The sequence below is a fragment of the Sebastes umbrosus genome, chromosome 20, assembly GCF_015220745.1.
Source record: "Sebastes umbrosus isolate fSebUmb1 chromosome 20, fSebUmb1.pri, whole genome shotgun sequence".
NCBI lineage: Eukaryota > Metazoa > Chordata > Actinopteri > Perciformes > Sebastidae > Sebastes > Sebastes umbrosus.
This window is the reverse complement of record NC_051288.1, coordinates 17,215,356-17,232,201: the sequence shown is the minus strand read 5'-3', so window position 1 is coordinate 17,232,201 and position 16,846 is coordinate 17,215,356. Positions and strand designations below refer to the sequence as shown.

Here is a 16,846-nt window from a genome sequence, read left to right as displayed (position 1 = left end):
ATATGATGAGTCATTCTGTGTTGGCAGCCGAGGTCAGTGTCCTTTTGTCAACTATATAATTGATGTTTTCAAACAGTACAACGGCATCAGCATGAAGAACAAAACTAAAGAAGAGGCTTACTTGGAAATGTTGAAACCGGCGGAAACAATCACGTTCAAGGTCCAGAACTGTGTGGACAACCTCACTGCAATCAAAGAGTCCCCCGGAGATGGATTTTTCATAAGGTACCCTCACTATTTATCAAACAGTCGAAAGATTTGTGACAGTATTAGACAAGTCATTATAACGTCAGTAATATGATGTTTGGCCTAACAAAACAGCCATAAAGAAATTCTCATGCCACGTTTTGTTGATTTGTGTTTTGGTTCGAGACTGAATCTATGAAACGGCTGAATCTGAAACACAGAACCTGTCTTAAAGGCTCTTTTATGTTCATAATCTTCTGTGAAATTGTCTCTCAATCTGTTACGACCTCGTTCGAAGGTCGGAGGGATGTATTCATCATAACTGCTTCATTGTTCATCTCTTGTCAGAGCACTTTATGAGAGGGTGGGGGAGGTAGAGCAGGAGCTGAGCTTTAAGAAAGATGACATCCTGTATGTTGAAGACACGCTACCAAATGGCAATTTCGGCTACTGGATGGCCTGGCAACTGGATGAGAACGCACAGAAGCTGGTAAAGGGGCAGATTCCAAGTAAATACATGTAAGTCCAACCTATAGTTTACTTTTACACACTATCAAGCGTTGTTAAAGAGCAGGAGTATGAATACAGTTGAGTTTAATGTGCTGATATGTCTCCATAAGGATGGACCAGGAGTTCTACCGGAGACACAGCATGGCCGATATGAAAGACGATAACGGCGCCAGCAAGTCTCTGTCGGCCGCCGCGCGGAGATCCTTCTTCCGCCGGAGGCTGAAGCACAAACGAAGCGGATCCAAGGACGGGAAAGATCTGATGGCTCTGGACGCCATAAGCACAGATTCTTTACCCCTCACAGAAGGTGAGAAATCATCTACTGAAGCAGCTTCATCAGAAATGCACAAGGCGACATAATGAGTTAACGACAATGGTGGATTCTAGAGCGACCTACGTCACCGCAGTGGAGGAAGAAGTATTCCTGCTGTCAGCATTTCTAATTATACTACAGTAAAAGGAAAGAAGTATTTGCAGAAAGGTACACTCAAGTTTCCAAAATAGTAGTACTCATTGTAAAGAAGAGGAGAAATAAATATAAAGAATGAGAGAGTCTAGAACAGGTTGAGTTCATTCACTTAAACTCTTAAAGTGTCTAAATGTCAGACTATAATGGCGTATTAAGGCTATTGTAGGTTTAAAACATTTTTTTTTACAGAGCTGGGGAAGTGGGATAAATTAGAATATAGAAATTTATGCGATTTAAAGTCGTACATTTCTGAGAAAAAAACAAATTTACAAGAAAAAAACTTGGATATACTCTGAGATTATAAAGTCATAAATTTGCGGGGAAAAAATTGGAAAAATAGTGGGGTTTTTTTTTCTCAAGGAACCACATCACTTTGCAAGTTTGGATCAACCTCATCACACCACAGACGCCACCGTTAAACACTGTGGTAACGTGAGCCGCCGAGTGCAAAACAGTCGTAACACCAGCTGCTGTCTGAATTTCATTGCTCCTAAAGTAGTGTTATTATGGTAAGGATGGCCTCTGAGCGAGGCAAAGGTCCTGAAAGATGCATATATACGTTGTCTTTTTGTGTTCTTTTATGAACATAAATAAATACTAATATAATTAATGTATTTTGCACTTGGCGGCTCTCGTAACCGCAGTGTTTAACGGTGGCGTACAAGGTTGCATCAACCTCATCACACCACAAAGTCAATTGATGTGGTTCTTTGACCAAAAAAACACAATTTTTCCATTTTTTTTCTTGCAAATTGTGACTTTATAATCTCAGAGAATATTCAAGTTTTTTTCTCTTAAATTTGTGAGTTTTTTTTCTAGGAATATTACCCTCCTCCCCCCGCTCCGTATTATTTAATTTTTTCAATTCAACTAAATTCCTAATGTAGTGGAGAAAAATAAAATAAAAATGATCCCTGGAATGAAAATATAAAATATAAAAACTCCCAAAGTGCAAATACTCCCATAAAGTATCTGTACTTTCATATCATTCCTTCCCCATCTGTGTCTCAAATTTCAAGAATCAGGCTCAGATAGAAATATCTGAAAATAGAATGCAAATGTACTGTATTATAGTGACAACCTAAAATTATTGGTAGCCATATTAGTCAGGCAGCATGAAAGTTTGGTAAATAGCACGCTGGCTCAACAGAACATTTCCCAGGACACATAAACTCATAACTGTGGTTATTAAAGGGCAGCTGTATCTCTCTGCCCTCTTGTGTATTTTGTAATAAATTGTATTTTTCTGTATTTCCTGCTCAGACGGAATGAGCCTGATGTACCAGCGGGTCCAGAGGGTGGAGGGCTCTTTCCCCAGACCAGTGCTGATCTTGGGTCCATTAGTGGAGGCCAGTAAGGACATGCTGGTGAAGGAGGCTCCTGCCCAGTTCTGTCGCTGTCTGCCTGGTGAGCCTGAACACACAGAACCAGTAACTGTTATTAGAGTTTATTTACTCATGAAGGATTCTACAAGTGTCTATCATTGTCACATTACAGAGCGGGGTTTCACTAAGAGATACTTATCAGTGTGAAATTATAAAAAAAAAAAAAAAAAAAAAAAAATTGTATTTATTTTGCTTGCAGAGATCATGAAGGCATCTCAGCAGGCGATAGAGCGGGGAGTAAAGGATTGTGTGTTCATCGACTACAAACGGAGGAGTGGCCATTTTGACGTGACGACTGTAGCATCAATAAAAGAGATCACAGAGAAGGTAAATTGTTCATTCACCATACGAGGGCCACCAACGTGACATCTGTGGACTAGAAGATCGATAGCAATTGAGTTTTATAACGGCCAAGTTTGTGCACTGCTGTCTTTATAATGTTAGGCTGCAAATAAGAGCTAAGTCCATGTAGATATAAAGGTATTTAATAGTATGTGTGCATCAGTATTCAGATGTAATATTTGTCTATAGTAGCAAATAATGCAATATGACTGAACTGCCAATTGGATCAAAATATAACTTCATTACTGTTTGATGTTTTTTTTATTATGATTTGTCCAAATTTTGGAGTCGAGCAGCTGCGTGATCTACTTTGTGCTTGACTTTCCGTAAATAAAAACGCTGCTTTAATGTCAACTTTATGTTGGATGTTGATATATGCGAAGTATTGAGAAACAAATATAAGTCATTTGGCATATTTTTTGCAACACTCTGCTTTGAACCACCGACCTCCTCCTCCCCCCATTTCTCATGCTGTCTTTTGCTGTCATTTTCTCTCATAGGACTGTCACTGTTTACTTGACATTGCCCCTCACGCCATCGAGCGTCTTCACAGCGTTCACATCTACCCAATCGTCATATTCACTCGCTACAAAAATGCCAAGCAGATAAAGTGAGTAATCCCATGCCTTGATAAATGTTTGTTTCACTTGCTTTCCTGTCTGAAGACATGTCAAGTTATTGTATGTCAAGCGAGCTTTGTGTTTTGGCGTCACTGCTGTTTACCCAGTTTTAGTTTAAAGTTCAGATCCTTCAACGACGAACTGAGAAAAAATCATTCATCCAAGCTTCTGAAGGCTGTTTATGAGAATATAATGTTTAGAAAATGTGATTTTACAGAAATGTAGGCCCAATATAATATGAAATATGAATGCACACAAGTCATCAACATACACCTTAGTGTCTGTAGCATCTAATTTAACTATCTATTCTTATTTTACAGTTAACTGATTGGACATTACATTCATATGTAATCCAAAAATGAACAGTTACACAAGATTATTTGGCATAAATGTCATCTTTTCCCAGTCTGGCACACGTTTTGGTCAAGAAGATGGATGTTGGAATGACTCAGCTACACATTTCTCCAAAAGAAATCTCTTATCTATGTTGATGCCAGTTCTCCTTCCAGGAAATATAATGTTTGATTACTCATTTAATTTTCGTTCCATGGAGACAGACACTCAGGAAATTGACATCTGCAAGAAGTCATAATCATATTCATCCTGCAGACACAACAAAAACTAATTGATCAGCCTGATTTGATCACAACGTCGTTCGTTCAGAAACCGCAGCCTGCTCTCTCCCACCACCTGCCGACGTTTTGATAGGATGATTGGGATATCCGCTTTTTTCATTTGTAATCGCATAGGAAGATTAAATCTGCTGAACCCTCAGCAGGGGACTTTATGTATGCACACACACACACACACACACACACACACACACACACACACACACACACAAAAAAAACACACTCAGGTCTGGCAGAAACGTACACACACCCACGGCCCCAAATCTATGAAGCGGTGCAGCAGGCGAACATGGTGGTGGAGATTGATTCCTGCTAAGCTTTCGCTGTCATCAGCTGAGTGCCAGCTGTCCAGGGAGAGCTCACAGGGCCCGTGGCTCCGCTTTGTGGCGTGGGCGGCTAAAACACTCTCTTCCCCCGCCCGCCACAGCCGCCACACATACACACAAACGCACCTCCCACTGCCTGCCTGCTGCAGCGATTGACAGAAGCGCAAGCTTTTTCATGTTGTTTTTATCCTCTGGGAGGCAACAGCAGACCAATATGTTGACTGCATACTGAGTACCAGGGAGAGATGGGAGTGAGACTTTAGGTTAGTTCAGGGGGATGAAGTCTCGGGACAGAGTAGTCACATGACTTCTTCTTAAGACTGTGTGCTGATATGGAGTGAACCAGTGGGCTGGAAGGGTTTGCAGTAGAGAGATCTCCTAAAAGCTTTATGTAGACTTACTGTAGGTAGCACCTGATAGGGTTGCATGGTTTGTTGATATAAATTAAAGGTTTTGCTATACCATATATATCGAAATGTCCCTTTTTAATGCAATGTTTCAGCTTAATCATATCGAAGCAAAAATTCTGTAAATCCATTAAAAAAACCGAATTTAAGGTACAGTGTGTAGGATTTGGCGGCAGCTAGTGGTGTGATTGCAGATTGCAACCAACTGAGTACCCTTCCGCTCACTCCTCCCTTTCCAAGACTGCGGTAACGTGAGCCGCCGAGTGCAAAACCGTGGTAACGTCGTTCGCCGGCCTCAGAGGCCATCCTTACCATAATGACACTAATTTAGGAGCAACAGAAGTCCGACGGTGGCTGGTGGTAACACGGTTTTGCACTCTGCGGCTCACAATACCGCAGTTTCACAAGCGTGTCGGAGAACTACGGTGGCCTTCAGGTAACGTAAAAACGTGAAAGGCTCTCTCTAGAGCCAGTGTTTGGTTTGTCCGTACTGGGCTACTGTAGAAACATGGCGGAGCAACATGGAGGACTACACACTAATGAAAACATAGTTTTAAATATTATATTCCGTTTCTGCTATTAGATCCCCCGAAATGTTACACACTGTTCCTTTGAGTATTTATCCATATCACCCACTCCTAGTACCGCAGTATAAAGTCACATCCTACAGATATTACAGTGCAAAATTGATCATCTACTCTCACACACAGTCTTCAAAAGAAAAGGTGCTCAGGCTTATGTTGTGATTGTAAACTGGATTTCAGCAAATCTACATAAAATTACAAACATATAAGCACAATGTCAAGAAATGGAAAAACTGGAAAGGATGAGTTTGTAGGAGTGAGTAGAGTAAACAGCTTTAAACCGATAACACAAGAATTATCTACTGGTTTTGACAAACTCTGACTCCTTCCACACCTCGGTATCGCACCGTGTTATGATTCTGAGTGTGAAGTGAGATTTTCAAGGATAGTGACAGGTGCTGATGTTTGTCTCCTCAGAGAGCAGAAGGACCCTCTGTACCTGCGGGATAAACTCTCTCAGAAACATTCCAAGGAGCAGTATGAGGCGGCACAGAAAATAGAGCAGGAGTACAGCCGCTTCTTCACAGGTTGGTGGAAACGACTTATTTTCTCTCTGGTGTACCAAAGAAAGCATCGATTCAGGAATTACAGTAATAACAATCATTATCATGATCTTATGTAGACATCTATGGTGTTCTTTAAATCTACTGAATTAGGTAATAAGATGAATAATTTGTGTCAAAACCAAACCAGAATGCACAAATAAAAGGAGCAAAACGTCTAGCGTACCCAGTCACAATAAGTCATGGTAACAAGTGTGATATTTTAAAATGGTCTAGTTTAGTCTCCGACAGTGCTGGAGGTTACCAAAGGTTTTTGGAGCACAGTATCTCTGTGGTCTTTCGCAGCCCAGACATAAAGTTTTGGTATCTAGAGCAGCAGCCAGTGTGACACACCCGACTCTCCATCTGATTAATGACTCTATAAAAGGAAGAGATTTATGGGGAAGGGCTTTTGGAAATGAACACATAGCCCCGCTGATCCCTTCTAACAGGGAGAGGTGGCCGGCCAACTTCCGCACCCGAAACCACGACGGTGAGAACTGTAATTATCAGCAGTTATGAATCGGAGTTGGTAGACTGATCACATCCCTGTAGTCCCAAAGTCCAGGACTGAAATAATTTGGCGGCACAGTCCTGTTTGTCCATGAGAGCATTAGTGTTGTTTTTAGCTCTGAGATTATTAGACGATCGACAGAACGTTGGATCAACAAGGTTTTTTATGCTTTTCTCTTTTTTATATGATTGAAAATACTGGTTTTGACAATTAACCGTCACACTGGGTTTTGGGAACTTGAGATGCACATTTTTCTAGAGCTAAAATGACAAATTAATTAAAGGCAGGGTTGACGATGTTATCCAGTATACACTATTTGTTATATTGGTTGAAATGGTCTTTACACCCCGACAGCGATCCATTACTTATGAGCTCTGAAAAAGGGTCATCTGTAGCTGCTGTGTAAAAACGTCTCCCAATCACTGCCTCGCGGTCTGCTTGGAAAGAACCAATCAGATGCCTCCCTGCTCGTACCATTGGCGTGCACCAGCCTGAACTCAAAGCGTGTCGCCGTCGCAAGTTCCTCAAACTCCCCGGTTACTTGTCATGAGGTGGCGTTGTTGAGTTGAGGTCCTCCCTCCGCTCTGTGTCTGTGAAGTGGTTACGATGCGGCGGTGCTCGTGCATGTGTATGGGGGGGCGTTGCCTTGGTAGGAGCCCCGAGGTGAGGGGGTGGGTTTAAACGGAGCTCCTGAGGCAAAGCTACTTTCAAATTATGCTAGCTTTCCAACATCGTCGACCCGATCTTTAATTATTACCAACTTGCTAAATTGTTCTCTGTGGCCTCTAAACGGAGACAGTAACGTTGATATTGCCGTTGCTAAGCAGCGGTGTTCTCACGACTTAACCACTCAAACGCCAATCATATCGTGCACACGACTTCCCATGTTGTAAACACGAGCTCACGAGTTTCATTTGAAGGCCCAATATGTCTGACAGAATTGGGGGTTGAGTTGCATTGTGGGTATTGTAGGCACCAGGTTTTGCAAGGAAGAATAATGCAAGAAATAAAAAAAAGTTGATGTCTCTGTGTCCGTTTTTTTAACTGTCCATCATGAGTCTGATAATGTTATCTGAGTGCAAAATCGGTGGAGTGGTTTTTCAGTCGAGAAGAAAGTTTTAGTCCAACATTTTTCCCAAATATTTAACATTTTGTAGACGAACGCTAAATCGATTTATAAAAAAAAAATGAACTGATCATGAGACGATTCACTAGTTGCAGCATAATCAGACAGAAATGCTTGAACACTCCTCATGTAAATATTCCTCCCCACCCCCACTGTGTTGCAGGCGTTGTCCAAGGAGGCAGCGTCTCCTACATTTGCACTCAGATCACGACCATCGTGGAGCAGGAACAGAGTAAAGTGCTGTGGATTCCAGACGGAGCACTGTAGAAATTTCTCCTCTCTCACCGGTCACCGCACCTCACTCCAAAACATTAGAGAGGATGTGATTTTTTTATTATTATGGGATACACAGTGAATCGGTACAGCTAACAGACATCATGGTTAACTCACATATAGCAATATCAGCACTGATGATGATGATGATGATGTAATATTCCCACTACAATAGTGATGTACTGTACTACAGATAGATTTGTTTACACTAGTATTTAATACTTGAATGTTTTATTTTCCTTTACATCTAGTAGCACTCCTTTAATCCCACTTTTGTCCCGTGAATATGTCGGACCACAGGAAGTCTGCATTTATCGATGCAAGCTGAAGACTTTTATTCTTGAAGTGAAGATAGAGTGGACCACTGTGTTCCCTTCTCTATATTTATATTCCTGCCATTTAATTTATCTAATCAAATCAAAGATGTTGAACTTTTTGTTATACAAATGTAGTTGTCTAGTTCATAGGAAGGATGGTATTTTCCAATTAATGTTCTTATTTATAGAGAAATTGGGGCGAATTTGCTTCCTACCTTCACATTATGTTGCAGTCTTCTGTTCTATTTTTTTTTTTTTTTTTCATTCATCATTTCAGTCCTCGAAAATAATATTGTGCCAAGCTAAAAAGAAATATTTGCTAATTGGATTTATTAACACTACAACTTCCATTATAAATCACACAGCAGGTATTTTCTTTCGTCCCAGTTTGTGTGTTCTACTGGTTTTGCCAATACTGTTCCTCTTTGTCAAGTGGATTTTTTTTGTTTTTTGTTTAAGAAGGGATATTTTATTTGTGGTTGGCTGTCAACTAAACACATTTACATGCACCTCTTGGGTTTTCAGTACATCACGTTGTCGACATTTCATGTTCAAGTTGGATGAAACACTTTAGGTCTTCTCCTAATGAAGGTTAATATTTCTATAAAAATATTAAAAACAAGAGTACGGTTATTGGAATACAAGTTGTCTGTGTTTTACATTGAAATATAATTTGTGTTTACTCATCTGATAATTTGAATTACATCCTCAGCTTTTGATAGACTTATTCGCTTTGCTAACACTTTATAATAACTATATTAATATATCAATTATTGTATCAATTCTCCAAAACGCTGTATAGATTTTTAACGAACCTCCTAAAAATCCGACAGCCCGTCGTCGGGCCTGGCTGCTATCTAATGTTTCGGAGTTTGTAGCAGGCTCAGTTTTAAAGCTAGAGTAAAGGTACTGGCATCATATGAAACTAGAATACCTAAGTAATCCATTGGTACCAACCATGTCACACTAGTTTTTTGGGAAGGAGGCTAAATAATGCTCAAAATGTATGCTAAAGTTTGGCGAGGAAAAACTGGCATGGCCATTTTCAAAGGGGTCCCTTGACCTCTGACCTCCAGATATGTGAATGTAAATGGATTCTATGGGTACCCACGAGTCTCCCCTTTACAGACAACCCCACTTTATGATAATCACATGCAGTTTTTTGAATGCAGTATAAATGTTATTTTTGGTAGTTTGTCAATGGTTAATAATTGGTTTCTGGCCCATCTATCTGTGATGTTTATATATGCTTTACAAATGATTTCTTAAAGGTTTACAAATCATTTAGTAATCAACAAATACTTAATATAGTTTATAAAATGTTATAATGCGTGCAACAATAAACTGCTTATAAATAGTCTACTAATGTAATCAGAATGTAATTGTTATCTTCTTATCTGCTATGATACAATATATAATTTAGAAAGTAATTATTTATTACACAAACTAATGATAAAATAACAGAAATGATAGCAGTACTTATTAATAGCAAACATTATTAATTATCATTTAATTGTCTGTTAACAGTAAAATAACTTAACTAAGTTTAATTAACTATCTATTGACCATTTTATAAATGATGGTTATTATCAAGTGTTACCACTTTCTGTCCACTAGGGGGAGTAAACCACCAACTCTGGGTGAGAAATGGTAAGCTGTCACTTTTTCATATTTTCACACCACATCATCATGGCTGCCTACTTTATAGAGAAATACTTTTATTTATTGACTTGTTTAATAGCTTTCCACATTGTTTATAGCCTATATTCCAAAGTGATGCTATTCTTTTACTGTAAGAGCTGAAATATGTTGGAGATTCTGCTTTTATGAAGTGTTAAGTTCATAGTTTGAAGAGGTTTTGTTTCAATAAAACCCTCAATACACACAGATAAGTAATGAAAACACGATATTCTCTGCTACATCTTCAAAAATTGTGTTTTTTTTTATCGTTTGAGCACTACATAATGTAAATCCTCTAATCAGAATCAGAATCGTGTTTATTGCCAGGTGTAAGAGGTATACACTAGGAATTTGCTTTGGTTTTGTTGGTGCAAGTAAACAGTATAATAAGAAAAGAATAAGATAGAAACGTTAGAATAAAATAAGAATACAAAAAAAATTGAATTTCTACCAATATACAAAATAAGCTATGAACAAAAATAAAAATAATTTAGAATAAATGGATAAAGTAGTCAAGTCTTGGAAAGTGTCTCCACAGAAGTTTCAAAGTAAGATGGAGATGGATGGAACCACAAAGTTACACTCATCAAAAATGGATGAAGCGGTCCCTATAAATAACCAGACATCATCCAGATAGCCATCGACGTCTCTGCTATTGATGGCTCCTCCTCCTCCTCCAGCTACCTGTAAATCTGCGATGCCATCTCCACCGACAAATGGATGTGACAGCCGGAGAAGGACTAAACGCGCTCCTCAACACCAAGAAAACCTTAATGTTTTCAAGCCCCTAGAATAAACTGCGACCTTTATTCTAACGCGCATTCAGGAGGAGCGCATTCAACAGTGCGCGCAAGTAGCAGCTGAGCTGCGCTGTTAAAACAAGGTGGAGGAGTGAATCATCGACTCTTTTAACATCGTCATATACAGTTTCATCCATCGGGACTGAGAGGAGAGGAAAAATCGTGAATTTTCTGAGGAGTTTTTGCAAGAAAAATGTGATTTTTACGCACAGAACCAAGCTGGATGACGCACAGCTCCAGCCATGATGGCGCACGACTGATATCCTGATTTTTTTTATTTATAGGGAAGGGAAGTTTTTATTCTAACAGTGTGCGTGTGTCGACTCAACTTTTGCTGTCGTTTTGCTCAGTGGAGCCAGATGAGAAGAAGGCAGAGAAGAGGAGCCTGGAGGTGGTTGACTTAACATGGCTGGCTGCTGGAGCTCCAAGGAGCGCCTGAATCCACCTTTGAGTTGATTTTGGGGTGGTTGGGTGGTTGGTGGTCGATAATGTCGAAGAAGAGATTCCCGGATCCGTCCATCCACATCTCCAAGATGAGCGTCATCATCCCTTTTTCTCCAGATGTGCCCTGTGACAGCAATGGCCAGCGGATGTGGTGGGCTTTCCTCGCCTCCTCCATGGTCACTTTCTTTGGGGGTCTCTTCATAATCCTCCTGTGGAGAACTCTCAAATATCTGTGGACCGTGTGCTGCCACTGTAACGCCAAGAAGAAGGTATATACACCCAGTCATCATCTCATAAAACCACCACCACAACCACCACACCCCAGTGAGATTACTTATTTATTTATATTTTTTTTGTATAACAGCCAGACAACTAACTATGTGTCCACACTGTTAAGAATTTCCCAGTAAAATAATAACAGTAAAGAACTGGCAGCAGGGTTGCCTTTATGTTACTGTAAAATTAACATTATTATACTGTTGCTGAAATTTACAGCTTTGTACTGTTAATGACAAATACATATAAATACAAATACAATAATGCAAACCATAACATGTGAGTGAAGAACAATAAAGCTAATTCACTGATTTTACAACCATGTACAATGTACAAGCCTCACATGTGCAGATCAGGTCCTAGAATTCAAGAAATACTGCATGAAACTGTTACTGATGATACTTTAGACAGCAGTAAAGTGCTGTTTTTTAAGAATGCATTATAGTTCAGTTAAAAAATAGTTCAGTTTTTAGCAATAACAGGTTAATACTGTTGAAATCCTGCTGTAAATTAACAGCAATTGTTTACAGTGCAGCAGCCAGGTTGATTTATGAAATGGGTTTGTAATTAAATCTGTGTTAAATAAGGCCCCCAATCTACAGAGAGCACAGTGCAGGACTTTGAATAATTAACTCAGCTACTCTTGGATTAATGTCACACACAGTAACAATGGATGATATTATACTAAAAGATGTCACTCCCCTGGTGATCTAGAGTGTGTTTGGGGAGGTTTTTAGTTACAAGTGCAGCTGACACTTGTTGGTGCACCCTCTTATTTGTCCATTTGGCTGATTTGAAAATGATCCAACACACAATATAGTACATAATGATTGCTTCTCTTCCTTATATAACTATTTTTTTTTTTTACATTTGACTATATTAATTGTATATTAACATCATAGCAGATTCAAATTATAGTCAGGATTGTAAAACATTTAAAAAGAAAATCTCAGTAGTACTCTATCCTTTCTTTTTCTTAAAACATTTTCAGATTTGGGCTTGTTATGATGTTAAAAATGGGATATTTAAAGGGGTTGGTACACCCAAAATTCCCCGAAAGGTCACCCACTAAATATCTCCTCTTGTGTTAGGTCATGCAGATAATTTTGGATTTCTTTGCCCATGTTTTGAGGTTTTTCCATCTGAGATATCTGCCTCTGAACTACTTTCTATTGAATAATTAGTCTCCATGAAAACTGTTCACAGCTTGTTCTGTGAATTAATCAGAGTAACAGACACTTTCTGGAGAGAGATTGTTGCTGTTGAATCTTTTCATGTAATTTCTCAATGCTCAGTGACTGAGGCTGACACAATATCAGATTTTCACCACACGATTAGCATGGCCAAAAGGATTCCCGATAACGATATCGGGATGTGTTTTGTCTCTTCTTTATTGGTAAATTAATTAGACTCAAAATAGTCAGGAGGTGGAGAGAGAGAGAGAGAGTCTATAACCATAATAGAAAATTCCATTCATTGCCCTTTTATTGGGGGTGGAGACACAATTTATTTTGTAATTTTGATGAACCCACACTTGGTTGAAAAAGTGAGATTCTTGCTTTAAGACCAATATGTAATTAAACAATAGCTGTCATCCATAGCATAGTTTCCCACGATTTACGTTCCCATCAACACAGTGTGAGTGAAGCCCTCCAATGAACCGTGCAGCACCATTTGTTTGACACGTTTCCAAAAGTCAGGAATAGTTTTTGCCTGTTCAGGACACACAGAGTTCGTCAGCTGTCGTACATTGTTGGATGTCCAACAGACATTCTCCTACCAGTGGTGGTGTGCATCTGTAGCGTGTGTGTGTGTGTGTGTGGAGGCTAACACTCATGCCACAGCATAATCCCCAGAAATCATTTTCATAACATTTAAGGCAGACTGCCACTAGATTTTCTGTTTCACAATTGTTACGACACCATCTGCCCGAGGCCGCCCGCAGTCCTGCAGTCTCTCTGCTGTATGTCATCTTACTCTAACTGTATCTTAAAGTTCGTATTCTTCCATGTATAATAAAGATGGACTCGCTGATACAAGTGCCAGAGATGGAGCAATTTATATTTTTACCTAATGTGTGTGCGTTCATCTCTCAGACAGGCAGAGAAATGGCAAAGGCTGCATGCAGGGTGGTGCTGACCTTTTGAAGGGAGACGTCTGTATCATTTCCATGCTTTGGTTGAAGCTGGTTACAATTAGGGCTGCAACTATAACGACTACTTTCATCTCTGCTGATATATTTTTGGTTATTTAGTTTATCGCATAGCTTTTAAAATGTCTGAAAATACAAAAAAGACTTCTGCACCTCCTCATGGCTCTGTTTTCAGGCTTTAAAAAAATCGACTTTGGCCAATCCTATTGAGTGTTTCTATTGGCTGTGCTCCGCCTGGTGGGCGGTGCTCGGTATTTCCTCAACTGATCTCAACATGGCTGCGGGTCACAAACTTTCTCATTTTACAGCTAAACAGCACACTACAAGATTTTTCACAAAAACATTTGAGGATAGAAATAGGCATTACAGTAACAGAATATTGATTCATATTTGATCAGCGCTGCCTAGTTTGACCGTTTGAAAGGAGTTTGCAAGTGATTGACAGCTGCTCATAGACGGCAAGACTCCAGCTCGGCTCTGATTGGTTGTTTTCCTCCGGTCTGTGAAATCTTGCAGGACAAAGAGGCACATGATTTCTTTTTTTCAGATTACCTGTCTCATGCACTATACTGTCAGGATATAATGACCGTTTTATGAAAATATATATTTTCTTTATCATATTTGCTCCATTTCTCCCCACTGCTGCTTTAAAGGGAAGATCAATTAGCTAAGAGTCTCAGCATCTTAAGTTTTATTTATACATGTACAGAAATATATCAGTGAAAATCAGATCAGGATGAGGTTGTTGCTTTCAGAGTCGAACACTGTTCATGTGTGAATACAAGAGAGCAGTCAGATTTTGTGTTTTTAAGCTCAGTTTGTGCCAAGAGAAGAAGCTGGTGGGCTCCACCAACCTGTTGTGCTCCTCTGTGGGAGTCAGCCAGAGACGGGTCATCTTTTCACTTCCAATCTTCCCCTCTCTGCCTTTTGCTCTCCCTGAATTCATTTCATAACTCTTGCCCCCTGTCTTCTTCTTCTTCTTCTTCTTCTTCTTCTTCTTCTTCCTCTTCTCACCCTCTTTTTCTCATCCGAGAATCAACCTTCCTCCAAAAGTGTCAGAAATGCAGTGTCAGGCGCATACGGTATGTGCCATATGAATCTGTGTTTTTGTTGCTAAGCAACTAGCAAGCAAAGGATTTCATTATAAGAGTAAATGTGTCTCTGTTATGCAGTTGTCTCGGCTGTGAGATGTGGCAGGTTGTGTTGGAGGAACACCTCCCAACCCCCTCCCAGTCTGTGCATGTCATTAGCAGCCCCAAACATGGAGCTTTCAGTGCACATTGTTTGCGTTCAGAGATGGGAGTTGATAATCAGTTTCCTCCTTTTCTGGTTTCCAGTTTGTTTTCTCCCCCCCCACCACCCTCGGCGGGGCGTTCGCTGCCCCCGTTCTGTTCAGTTCTGACAGCTCTCATGTCTCTGAGACTGAGCCTCTGTGGCTCTATGCCTTCTCAGTCGGATGGTAATCGATGAAACTCGTCATCTGTGAGGTTCTGATGAATGACGGCTATTATCCGTCTGGGAGGAAGAGGGAAATTGTAAATGGCACTGTACTCATGATGGGAGGATGACAAGCTGTGGCAGCTTCTCAGTCATTTTTCAAGTTTCATTGAAGGAATGCGTTTCATTGTTCATTCAATCTGTGTTCAGGAGAGCTGCTGGAGGTTTGAGACACCATATATCCAACAGTAGACAAAGGATCGATGTGTTGTGTGCTCAAGGTATTGAAAGAAGCTCCTCACCCAGAGACGGCAATGACCAATTTGGTACCCTTTAGGCAAGATTGTAGCTGGTGCCCCTTGCATCGCATCCAATTCCAACAACAATCATTTTACGCTATGCAAATCACACTACTGTATTTCTCAAAATTATGTAGTTATACAAGTAATCCCCCAAACACCTGAATAGTCTTTCTAACTTTCCCTAATGGCTAATTTAAGGTGTGAGTAACTGACGTCAACTCTTGCTATTTGTCAGCTTTTAAGGTGATGCGCCTGGGGGATGCTGCAGGCAACACGGAAAATACGGCCTATTTAATAGGCAACATAGTTGTTGTGGGCTTTTTGTAATATTTTGAAATAATAGCATTAAAATAGTATTAGAAAAAAATAGTAGAAATTATAAGATTATTATTTTTTTTCTTCCCTTATTTGGGGCGTCCCTACGGATGGATGGCACCCGAAGCATTTGCCTATATCATATTTTTAGCCGCTTTCGCTGTGTAGTTCTGGCAATGTTGGCCGGCCGACCACTATCGGTTGCCGTGAAACTTTGTACAAACATTCATGTTCCTCTCAGAGTGAATTGTAATAACTTCGGTCATCTCCTGCATCTGCATCTCTAGCGCCATCATGAGGTTGACATTTTTAGTTTTGAGCGAACAACGATTGCAGTGAAATTTCATCAGGTCAACATTTTAATTTGTCCAATACTTTGGTTTGTGACTAAAATACCTGCAAAACTAACATTCCCATCAGCCTCAGCTGTACTTTGTGTTCGGTGCTAGTTAGCGAATGTTAGCAGGCTAAACTAAGATGGTGAACATTATTAGTATGCAGACGTTAGCATTCATCTCAAAGTGACTTGTTCTGCTAGTAATACTCTTTTTCAATAATTAACATCTATTGCGTGATGTCTTTACGTCGTGTCCATTTCTGGTTGAATAATGTTTGATTTATATCTAAAAAGGCAGGTTGCATCACACAGACAGAGCACCATGTGCGTCCTCTGGCAGTGACTCACGGTGTCCTCAGATGTGTCAGGTGCATCGTGGGGTTGGGTGGGTGGGTGGGGGGTGTTTGGGGGTCGGTGGGGGTGATTGGAGGATTCAGATGGAGAGACACTCTCATTCTGCTTTAAAGTGTCGTCTGAAATATTGTAATTATGAGACGAGTGCTCATGATCGAACAGTGGTAATTACGAGTCAGAAAGTTGGAATAGCGGAGTGGCACTTTGCTGTTGTGTGTCTCTCTCGCACATACACACACACACACACACACAATGGCAACACGTCAAGCAGAGTGAATATTAATGCTGCACAACATCAACTACATTAGCTATTTTTGCTCACCATATCTGAAACACAAACTGGCGCTCTGCGGCAGAATTTAATAAAAAATACAAGAGCCAGATTTCTTTAGTGTCCATTTCAGTTAATCTGCAGCCAGGAGAGCTTTAACACTTCAAATATGAACTTAAAAGAAGAAGAAGCACTTGAAGGCAGCATCATTTATTTAACTTCTGGACCTTGAATCCTTCCACAAA

At 40.0% G+C, this 16,846-nt stretch overlaps 2 protein-coding genes across 27 annotated transcripts in view; both read left to right on the top strand.

The window, feature by feature from the left end:
* Positions 1-8,872, top strand: part of LOC119479421 (disks large homolog 5-like) — a 38,376-nt gene extending 29,504 nt beyond the window's left edge. For all 3 annotated transcript variants that reach the window (XM_037755000.1, XM_037754999.1, XM_037755001.1), the window contains 8 exons: positions 77-225; positions 535-705; positions 807-1,003; positions 2,429-2,572; positions 2,750-2,877; positions 3,393-3,502; positions 5,879-5,988; positions 7,807-8,872. In XM_037755000.1, coding sequence (XP_037610928.1) covers positions 77-225; positions 535-705; positions 807-1,003; positions 2,429-2,572; positions 2,750-2,877; positions 3,393-3,502; positions 5,879-5,988; positions 7,807-7,910 — 1,113 coding nt within the window. In that variant the 3' untranslated portion in view covers positions 7,911-8,872. The remainder of the gene's footprint in view (positions 1-76; positions 226-534; positions 706-806; positions 1,004-2,428; positions 2,573-2,749; positions 2,878-3,392; positions 3,503-5,878; positions 5,989-7,806) is intronic.
* A 1,700-nt stretch (positions 8,873-10,572) lies between these two features.
* LOC119480057 (calcium-activated potassium channel subunit alpha-1) overlaps positions 10,573-16,846 on the top strand; it is a 96,109-nt gene continuing 89,835 nt past the window's right edge. For 9 of the 24 annotated variants that reach the window (XM_037756157.1, XM_037756156.1, XM_037756162.1 and 6 more), the window contains exon 1: positions 10,577-11,426. In XM_037756157.1, coding sequence (XP_037612085.1) covers positions 11,202-11,426 — 225 coding nt within the window. In that variant the 5' untranslated portion in view covers positions 10,577-11,201. Of the gene's footprint in view, positions 11,427-16,846 lie in introns of all 24 variants that reach the window. The other 15 variants (XM_037756149.1, XM_037756147.1, XM_037756148.1 and 12 more) reach the window with 4 other exon arrangements.